General features: G+C 35.4%; 1 protein-coding gene across 1 annotated transcript; it reads left to right on the top strand.

The window, feature by feature from the left end:
* Window positions 1-2,239: 2,239 nt before the first annotated feature.
* Window positions 2,240-3,655, top strand: LOC113324230 (protein MAIN-LIKE 2-like). Its single transcript, XM_026572551.1, has 4 exons — window positions 2,240-2,682; window positions 2,749-2,914; window positions 2,994-3,213; window positions 3,273-3,655. The coding sequence occupies exons 1-4, from the start codon at window positions 2,240-2,242 to the stop codon at window positions 3,653-3,655; spliced, it is 1,212 nt and encodes a 403-aa protein (XP_026428336.1).
* The last annotated feature ends 7,294 nt before the right edge of the window (window positions 3,656-10,949 follow it).

The raw sequence follows: 10,949 nt of genomic DNA, 5'->3' as shown, positions 1-10,949 counted from the left end.
AATCACCTGAGATGGTATGATCGAGTTTGTGATTTTGTGTAAGACCGACTCTGGGTAAAGGGGAACCGATCCTAGTAAGAGATGCAACACATCACAAAGGGGAATCGATCCTAGCTATGGACATATGCAACACATTCAAGTTAGATACCATATATATGTGGGGAACCGATCCTAGTACCTAGTCAACCGAATTTTGGAAAGCTAGTGTGACTATGCACAGTAGTCACATGGAGGTAGAACCGAAACTTCTTTTGGTAGAACCGTTAAACCCATGAATGGTGATTGAGTGTTCTTAATCAATCACATAGTTCTTGAAAGTCAGATAAACCAATTCTAAACTTGTTTGGAAGTGTGTCAAATCGATTTCAAGATTGTAAGTATGAAAGAGGACTTACAGAGTAAGGATGTCGACATACTTTGAAAATGTGCAGTAACGCTTATCTTTAATTGTTCAAAGTTATTCCTTAATAGCTAAAGGAAGAAAATCCCAGGATCGAAACATAAATAAGTTAAGAATCTTTTATTTAAGGTTTTTAATTTTATTTTAGGAAAATGAGAATTAATAATGTGCATTTACTAGTTGAAGATTTTCCAAAAGAGATTTTCGGTCATTATTTTGGACAGAGCATTTCCAGGAATTATGGAAACCGAATTTGGAATATATTGCATATCTTGAGAATATTTTCGGTTTTGGAAATTCCTTGGTGTCCAAACTTCCTTGTCTATAAATACTTGAAGTTTGCATTTCTAGCAAACTAATCCTTCGTAACAACAAACTTCCTCGGTTTTGTTGTTACTGGTGAAGCCTCCTATTCGGAGAGGAGAGTAACCTAATTAGGCGAATCTCTTACGGCCGCTCAGTTTAAAGTCTTCTTTGGGATTGAGAAGCTCTATTAGTACTGTTAGTGGGAAACTAGATAATTGTTGTTTATCTTGTGTTCTCGATTGATTTGATTGACTAACGGTGGTTGAACTTTGATTGCACCTAGTTTGTTTATGATTGAGAATCTTCTCTTCTGATACAAGATTCACTCAAACTAGATCGAAGTTTCGACAGGGATCTTTAGACTGTTTGTAGATCTAAAGACGTCTTGTGATAATCCACTGTTAACAGACTTCGTTTTGTGTGTGATTGATCACAAGAGATTCAAGTTGTTGTGTGCAGGCGTTTATTGAAGATCTAAGAAGATTTGAAGACAAAGAAGATATTAAAGATTTCTGATTTGGGGTTCATAATCTTTGGTGTGCACAGTACTTGTTTCGTTATAGAGGATCCAACTATAATCAGTTTATCCTTGTGGTAGATTAGATTGATTAATTGTGTAGATCGGCATCAATACAATTCTTTGTGATTAAAAGTATTGATTGCAAAATCTTAACAATTACCTTTGGTAGTTGATAATAAGATAGATCTAAGAACCTGACGAAGGAGTTTATTGAGATAATCAGAAAGCCTATGTCGAACTCATATCACTTGGTTGAAAAGAGTTGCTACCAAACAGATTTGTTGTTCATTTACTGTTTGGAACATGAACCAAAGGAATTGTTCCAAGTACGTGACTTATTCATAAGTTGGAGGCGTGAGAATACAGACGGAACTAGGTGAACTATATGTTTAGTTGCTTGGTCTCAACTATACGAAGTTGGTTTGATTTTGTATAGCGGCTTAATCCTAAGAGTATTCAATTCTGGACAAGGTCCTGGGGTTTTTCTGCATTTGCGGTTTCCTCGTTAACAAAATCTTGCCGTGTCATTTACTTTTATTTTCCGCAATTATAATTGTTGTTATTATAATTTAAAGTAGATTACACAAACGTTAATTCTTATTTACTTGATAGTAATCCAATTGTGTTTGGTTAAGTCTGAACCTCTTATCAAGTAAACATACTTCGTTGTTGTATTGTCTCAATCTCATATCCATAGACGATCACACTAAGTGTGAAACGATTAGTTGTATTGTGTCAACTCAGTCCATAGACAATCACTTTCGGAGAAAGGACTTGGTAGGAAATTTTTTAGCTTGAGGTATATTTGGGTACCCTCTCCTTTTGAAACACACATGGGCATGTGAAATCCATAATGCTATCGTAAGTAATCTCAATAAAACTTTGTTTTTATTTAAGTGTATGTATCTATCTTAAATTTGCTTCAAGTGCTTGTATTTGTTTTAATTTTGTGTTTTTGGTACTTAGGATCACAAGCATGCCATCTGTCTTATGAGGCGCCAAGCTTCAACACTATGACGACGTTATGGCCACTTGAAAAGTTATGTGAAGAGGTGAAAGCGATTGTTAAGAACTCCGGGTTGTGGCCTGCAATGGAGAGTTCGATTGTTGAGTATGACAAAGTTACCGTATCTGCATTATGTGAGAGGTTCTACGGAGAGACTAATACAACGTTATTCCCATTCAGTGAGATGGTGGTAACTCCCGATGATGCTCTTCAAATTCTATGCCTCGAGGTTGAGGGAAAAGCAATCAGTGATAGCTACAATGATGGAATTTCTTGGGAGAATATCTTCAAATTTAAAAAAATCTTGTTCAGTTTGGATGAGAAGCTGTCTGAGTCTTTGTTTGTGAAGAAGGATGGTTATATAAGCAGGAAGTTATGTTTGAAGATGTTGATGGACACATACTCTGGGACCCAGAAAACCTATGATGACGAAGGAAGTGTGCCCATGATGTAAATCAATGCTACAACGTCAGCTTATTTGCTATACATCTTGGGAAACTGTATCTTCCCCGACAGTTCCGGAAGCTTGGTCGACTCCAAGTATCTTCAACTATTACATCCCTTTCATGAGATGCATAAGTATTCTTGGGGTACCGCGGTAGTCGCCTTCTTGAATGCAGAGTTGACAAAGGGTTTAAGGGCTCTAGCGAAGCAAGTTAATGGAAATCTATGTCTCATCCAGGTAATTCAATTGTCTAAATCATTTATATTTTCAAAATGCTTATAAGATAAGATTCTTACTAAACTTTGTGTTTACATAGGTTTGGGTATATGAGCATTTCCCTTCTTTGTTGAAAGGCAACCCCCACATCAAAGTGAACACTAAGCTTGCAAGTCACCTGCCAAGAGGACAACGATATAGTTTTATTGGTGCTCAGGATAAGGATATGTCACATCATCTTATCAACATGCGAGTCTCCTTGGACAAAATGACTGCGGATGAGGTAATATTTAATATGTATCGAGATGATAGAAATGAAGGTATTATCATAAGGAGAGATGATGTTGCATTCTACTACGGCCCTTGTTTTACCCCCAAGGATTTTCAATGTACGATCCACATCGGGTAATGCGACAACTGGGTTACATCCAAGAGAAACCCCATGCCAGTGATGATATGTTCTTTAAAGTGGACAGGGCAGGGTGCAACACATCCCAAAAAAGTATTGACGTATGTTATGCTCCACAACCAGAGATTTCTCATTGGAACGGAAGGTATAACCGTAAAACCGATACGAGTCTTTTGGATGAGGTGACTGAAGGTCGTGAAGCTCATGAAAATTACATGTCGTGGTACTTGGGTTTTGCCCGTCCTACTGTGATTAGGGAAGAGACTATTGAACAACCGGCTTGTAAGAGGAAGATGCCACCGAAATACCCAACAACAAGTCTTAAGAACTTTGTAAGTATCTTATTGTTTTAAGATTACATTATTGAATCATTTTATTAATTGTTTGTTGTTTAATTGAAAATAGAAGTAGCATTTTAAGACCCTTGTGAAGATGATGTGTTGCGTGAGAGAAAGAGGAGAGACTTTGTCGATTGAAGAGCAAACTAAGCACATTGACTATGCTAGCAATGTTGACAATGAAGATGCCACTGAAATATTCTAGCGAGATAATGGTGAACTAAAGAGGGAAGCACAAGCCAAGAGGAATGCTTAAAAAAAGAGGGCTCACACCCGTGGTGGTGGTAGTGGTAGAGGTCGTGAAAATGCTAAATGGGGTCATGGTGGCGGTAGTGGTCGTGGTCGTGAATGAATGCATTTCTAGTTTAGTTATTTATGTGTTAGATAAATGTTAAGGCTAATGGTTGGACAAATGTTGGATTTCTAGTTGTTGAATGAATTATTTGTTTAGTTATGTTAACTTTCAATAATTCAGCCGTCAAGGTCTTGAGTGAATATTTTATTAAGTTACAGTGCCGACTAACCAGAGCCGTCAAGATTGTGAACTGGCAGAATGCCGGCCCTGACAGTAGAAATGGTGCAGTTACCAGGGTAGGCAAGGTAAGGAAATTAAGACCTTGCCGACAGTATAACAGTCGAAATTCTAATGAACAAATACCGTTCAGACTATATGCAGCAGAAAATGACCCTCTCCCGTGTTATAAAAATCTTAAAGTCGGCAAGGTATGAAAATTACGACCCTGCCGACTATGTGTTAATCGGCATTGTATTAAACAAATACCCTACCGACCATATGCAGCAGAATATGACATTTCCTGTGTTTGAAAATTGTTTTAGCCGACAGGGTAAGAAAATTACGACCCTGCCGACGGTATGTTAGTCGGCATATTGGGGAAACAAAAACCTACCGGCGAGTTCAAAATTCAAATTTTTACAAGTACAACTGCATTGATTGACTAACCAACGTCCGAATTTGGGAACCATCCTATAAATACACTAGTTCTCTCTACAAAACAACACACACCTATTTGCATATACTTTCTAAAGCTTATATCATAATATAATCTTTCTAACTCTCCCGATACCTCTACATACAACAATGACATCATTTGATTCAAATGAAGATCTATCCATCACCAAAGCATGGTACGCCGAAACTCGAGTTATAAATCAGTCTTCCATAAGGGTGGATGTCGAAACCTTTTGGGCAAAGGTATACAACAAATATAGGTAAGAGTTTGGAAATCCGAATAGAAAAAGTGTTCAACAAATCCATGATAGGCACCTAGTCATCGAAAATGCAATACTTGCTTATTTAGCTATCCAATATCGGATTTTGAAAGCTACCCACTTTAACTTGTCCATTGAACAATTTGTAAGTATTTTTGTGGTTTATTTTACGTAATCCATGTTGTTTGATATTCCTATTAAACACCACTAACAAAGTAAGCTTGTGTTTTGTTTTGTAGCATGAAATCGTGAAAGCGCATTACTTGGAGGAAAAGGGGGAAGCATTTGAATTTGATGCAAGCTATCACTTCGTGGTATCCAAAATTCCGGAGTATGCCCCGGAGATGATGGTGGGTGAATCGGAGTCGGATTCCTCCGACGAAAATTGATAGTTTTAGAAGTTTTTGTGTAAGTTTTGTGGGTAGATCTCTATGTAAACCCTCACGAGACTATAACTCGTCCACTAGAGTCGCCTAGGGGTTAAAAGGCTTGATGCACATGCTAAGTGCATCGTTATTCCTACGACAAGAAGTTAGATTTTATGTTTCAATCAATGTCGTAACAAAAATTGCATGCATAAAGTGAATTACAGTTTTCTAGATTCTATTTAACTAAACGTCGACATGGTTGAAAGATTACTAGCCGACTATAAATTTTGCCGGTAAGGTGAGGAATATAATAAATGCCGACTATAGGTTAGCCGGCAAGGTGAGAAATTAAATAAATGTCGATTATAGGTTAGTCGGAAAGGTAAGAAAACAATAAAATGCCGACTACCGGAGCATTTACAACAGTCTCATGTGTGTCAAAAATAATAAAGTCGGCGTTGTTAAGCATGCCGGCCAATGTTAGTCAGCATCTTCTTCATTCGTTGACCTTGCCGACTTTGCATACATTCAGAACTGAAAGTGTTGATTTCTTCTTTAATTTTGAGTATGATATCGTACAACAGCTTTGCAATCCCCTTTTCAGAAGTGTTTGGGTAGTGTGCTTTCATTTCTGTTGCAAAAAATATTCTCAAAACAAATCTTTTTCATCAAAAATCTTCCCACATAAGTTCAATCAAAAACAAAATTTCATAACTTAAATTCATAAGTTTTAATCTACTCAATTAATTAACCTAATCAGATGTTTTTAGTGTTAATTAAACAAGGGTATATTAGACATTTAGAAAATACATGGTTAAGGGATGTCATGTTTTACTTCAAATAACCCAGGTCTTGTCTCATTAGGTATACATCAATTAATCTGGGTATACCCCAATATCGCCAGGCTAATAAAGTGATGTCGCATGGTCTGTATATTCAACATTATTGGACAATGGCGCACGATAGTATATATCCCTAGATCAAACCATACATTTTTCTTGTGCGGTACGGTGTTTCTGTAAATATTTTATTTGGTGAACTTTTTTTTGAAGCATGTATTCATTAAAGAAACTAGGAGGAAATTATATGAGGGTATCTAGTACCCATGGAATCACTCAGTACAATTTGACTAATGAAATTTGGGATTGCATGTTCCCATATTTTGGTTCCAAGATTCACTGTATGGCTTGCATCCGCTGCGTGATTGGCAAGGCTATTCTTCCACTTGGTTTCCCTCTTTGTGGTTGTGTTGGATGGCTGTGTGTGGTATCTGATTGATATGATGCTTTATTTCTCTTATTATTCTCTGTAAATACCATGGTGGTGTTGTGGGTGAAGTAACAAAGTGCAGAAGATTTTCAGAATATGTCTCGAAAAGAACTTTCATCCATTGTCTATCCATCGCGGTTCTTGTTTCCAGTAACAGAGGCCAGGTTTCTGCAATTAAAGTAGTAGTAATTCCTAGCGGTTGCGCGAGAGCCAAGATAACTTTTTCTTCCGAGTTCTTGCAAATGAAGCTTGCCCCTGCAATTCTAGGGTGTCCTCTGGCAGTGCCATCTATGTTGATTTTTATCTAATTCGAGTTGGGGTAGGACCAGCCTATCCTTACCTTTGTTCTTCTTGTTGTTATGTTTCCTCTTGAAGGAGTGAATGTTGGTAAGTCGCCTGGAAGATTATGGGGTAGGGATTCTTGAGCCCATATGTACTCGTGTTGTTGCTTTAAAGTTGAAAATAAAATGTCATTTGATGTTACCTGTTTTTTGGCGGTAGACTCCTATTTGATTGAGGATGAATTATAAGTTTTGAACATGGTTTGATTACATACATACATACATATATACATACATGTATGTATGAATATATTTTGATTTTTTCACGTGACTATTGATTGTCTTTATCATTATTATTGTTTATGATTGATTTATTAATGGTTTAGGATGCATACTAAATTGATTAGTTGATTGATCTATTGCCAGTAAAAAGTTGTGAGGTACGTGAATAGTCGAGCAACCTATACACCATTAAAAATCGTGAGACCTTACAGAGGATTCCGTGGAGCAATCGAAAATAAAGCCAACATTACTAAGTGGACCTTGATCTAAGAGTTTAACTGCTGAGATTGACCTAAATTCATCTAGGGTGATGTATTTCTAGGTGGTTTAAACCAATAGAATCTGGTAGGAAAGAACTTTCATATCCAGTAATAAAAAGAATTTCGGGGATAACACTGATCTAGTTGTACTACAGTTGGTGATATATGTGATTAACGACAAATAGTTTCCTATATTAACGAATAATATATGAATTATATATGTGATATATATATCATAGTATTCCATATATATATATATATATCATAGTATTCCATATATATATATATATCATAGTATTCCATATATATATATATATATATATATATATATATATATATATATATATATATATATGTGTGTGTGTGTGTGATAGATTTGATGAATGTTTAGTAACGAAAAAGGATTCCTCGATCATATCTCTCATCCTTGATTACATCTTTATTAATTGCTTTGTTATTAACTTTTCTTTATAACCTATAAACAAAAACCCCCAATTGTGACATTTGATAACTGAAAACTCCTTGCTTTTCGTGGGAACGATCCTTGCTTCCAATATATTATCGGTTAATTATGTGGAAATAAGTGATTTAATTTATTGCACTCACGACACGCATCAATAGGGGACTAATATTCATACTTGAGATTACTAGTTCAAATCATGGTGCCAACCTTTCCAAATAAACAGAAACCGAAAAAATTTGAAATCAAATTGAACACAAAAAGTTGTCGAGCAAGTTGGTATGGTAAGGTTAATCAGTTAGCTAGGCTAGGAAGCATACTATAATATAATGTGTCTCAAATGTTCTGATCAAATAAAAAGAAAAGAATGTTGGTACTACTATCTTCTTCCAAGACTAAAACTAGAATTTTTGCAAGTGGAATTTGGATATAGAATATTTGGTGACTCTAGAATCACAAATATATAAGAAAGAATACATTATGGAATTTCATAAAAGTGGATCTACTGAAATTGGAACATGAAACAGAAATACTAGAGCAACGAAAAGTTTCTATTGGCTCGTACCTCTATATTCTTGATTTCTAAACAAATACTATTAAATTGAACGATGTTTTTCTTTTCTTTATTTCTTTATGTAGGATGGGAAATTATAAGTTAGAAACCAGCCATGGAAAGGAAATTAACATAGAGAGGATGTTGGGGGAGAACATACCTGCAGAGAGAATCAATCGCTCCACTTTAGATTTGTAATTTTTCATCGCTATTCGTTTAAGATTTCTGTATTTGTGTTCAATATATTTGATACCATTATTTTCTGTTAGATTTTCCATTACTTAATTTGCTATGTAGAATAAGCAAGGGTTCTAAATTAAGAACCCTAAAAGTTTTGTTTGTTTTTTATTTTCTGTTTTTTTGCGGCAGAGGCAGTGAAGAAGACAAAGTCTTATGTTATTTTTGGTTTCAATTATTTTAAATTGAACAGAGAGATGGGAATAAAGAAGAAATATGGTAACAGATTCCCTGTTGGGGGTCCAGATATGTATAATGTACATTGTTGAGTGTGATAACCAGTTCCTAAAACTTATGTATGTATGTATGTTAAAATACCTACTAAAAATCTTTTTTAAAATACATATAGACATAAGTTATACTATATGTAGTATTATATGTGATACATGTGATTAACATATTACAAAAAAAAAAAAAAACTCTGGAAACACAAACGAGTTTGAAAAGTAGTTTCGATTTTGGGAATGTCCTTGTTGTCCAAATTTACATTTAATGGACCGAAAACAACCGTGCACAATAATTTACATTTAGTCAAGTCTCGGATTAAGATTAGAAATTTGTAGTTGAGTATCAGACAATACTGCGTTCTACCGTTTAAAAGCTGATTTAAATTGCCTATTCTTTGCTTTTGCTTAGAAAAGAAAAAAAAATCATTAAAGATAACCTTTCGGTTTGTTCTTGTATTTTTTTCATTATTTTTGTCATTTTTGGGACAAAAAGGGGCTCCCCCGATAACTCATTTCGGGTTCTTAGATAATAAAATGTGCCTCTGGCTCAGGCCCAACTAGTTTCACCAAGACTCGTATTAGTTCTCGTAAGTTCTTTTACTAAATCCATGGTTTGACAAAAGTATTGTCCAACTGTGACGGTGTTACTAGCGTACAGTTGAGTACTTGGTGTAAACACGGTGTAATGAAATTAATTAGGTATAAACTCCGACGGAAGTGTTTTCCTCCTACCTTTTTTTCGACGGCGTTACTATCGACAGGTTAAATATTTGATGTAAACAAAGTGTAACCCAAGTTTTTAATATTCCGACGAATAGAGGTTCACCAAGTGTCCTCACCGTAGCTTTTGCATTAGAAAAGGCCTATTTCGGCTGATAGAAAGCGATGGTCTCATCACCTTTCAACATCAAAGCTTATTTTGTCAAGGCCTTGGGGGGAGAAGTATGTATGAATCTATTTTGATTTTTTTCACATGATTATCGATTGTCTTTATCATTATTATTGTTTATGATCGATTGATTAGTGGTTTAGAATGCATACTAAATTGATTAGTACAAAGTCTAGCTAACCTCAAAATCCGGACATATGCAACCCGAAGTGCAGCTTAGAATATTATTCACCTCACAAATATAAAACTTTTGGAATCAACAAAGTCTGAAACGAAGAGAACTTTGATGATTACTATATATCTTGATCAAGTGAGCAGCTCAATAATCGATCAAGATCAGGATACTCGAGCTATCAACATAATATCTGGACCTGGCTTCACGAATCCCTATGAAGTCTTGTAGTTGCTAAACCCTAAAAGGGTTTCTGGAAAGGACAACCCTAGTAACAACTATGACACACCAAAGTAATGTCGGGATTCCAGTATCCCAGTTGTTTGAGGTTCCCCTTATATAGAAATTCAAAGCATAGGTTGCTTTAGGTTTAAGCTAAGATAGCTTTAGAACCAAGCAAACAATATCCACCGTTAAATGAATCTTTGAATCTGATTTACATAATCAAGATATACACTCTGGTTAGAATATACTGTAACTGAACCGTGTATAAGACCATGCTCATGAATGGTTATACGAAGCTAGCCAACTGAATTATAAGCTTGGGCATTTAAATAAACACTTAAGACTTAACTCGAAATACAATCATGTGATCAAATATGTCTATGGTGTTTTATGAATACGAATAGAGATTATTCAAATGCTAATTTTCTCGGAGAAATAATTTTATGTGCATAAGAATTTAATCGACATGGTACGTGTAAGTAGGCATACAAAGTACAAGTACTTAACCAGTTTGTGAACAGATATGTCATGGTACATGTACTAGTATGTATACTTTATAACATAACCAAGTTCTGTAGTTCACATAAATTTTTCAGTACGTGTACCATTATGTAAACCATTTAAACATAACCAAGTTCCGGAGTTAACACAGAACTATTTTGGTATACGTACTGGAATAAATACCATTTAAACATAACCAAGTTCCAGAGTCCACAAAAATTTTCTAGTACGTACGTGTACCGGTGTGGATACCAAACCGGTTCCGTAATCAACAGTTCCTTTTTAGTACGCATTATGGTTTGCATACCGATCTGAATTCACGAGTTCACATACTTTTAAAGGTGTGCATACTAAT

The sequence above is a fragment of the Papaver somniferum genome, chromosome 11 (assembly GCF_003573695.1).
Source record: "Papaver somniferum cultivar HN1 chromosome 11, ASM357369v1, whole genome shotgun sequence".
Lineage (NCBI taxonomy): Eukaryota > Viridiplantae > Streptophyta > Magnoliopsida > Ranunculales > Papaveraceae > Papaver > Papaver somniferum.
This window is presented reverse-complemented; position numbering and strand designations above follow the sequence as displayed.

Excerpts from the sequence above, each read along its gene's own strand:
- LOC113324230 (XM_026572551.1), top strand. The coding sequence starts at position 2,240 with ATGACGACGTTATGGCCACTTGAAAAGTTATGTGAAGAGGTGAAAGCG. Across the intron at positions 2,915-2,993 it reads GAAATCTATGTCTCATCCAG|GTTTGGGTATATGAGCATTT; the intron begins GTAATTCAATTG and ends GTGTTTACATAG. Across the intron at positions 3,214-3,272 it reads TCGAGATGATAGAAATGAAG|GATTTTCAATGTACGATCCA; the intron begins GTATTATCATAA and ends TTTACCCCCAAG.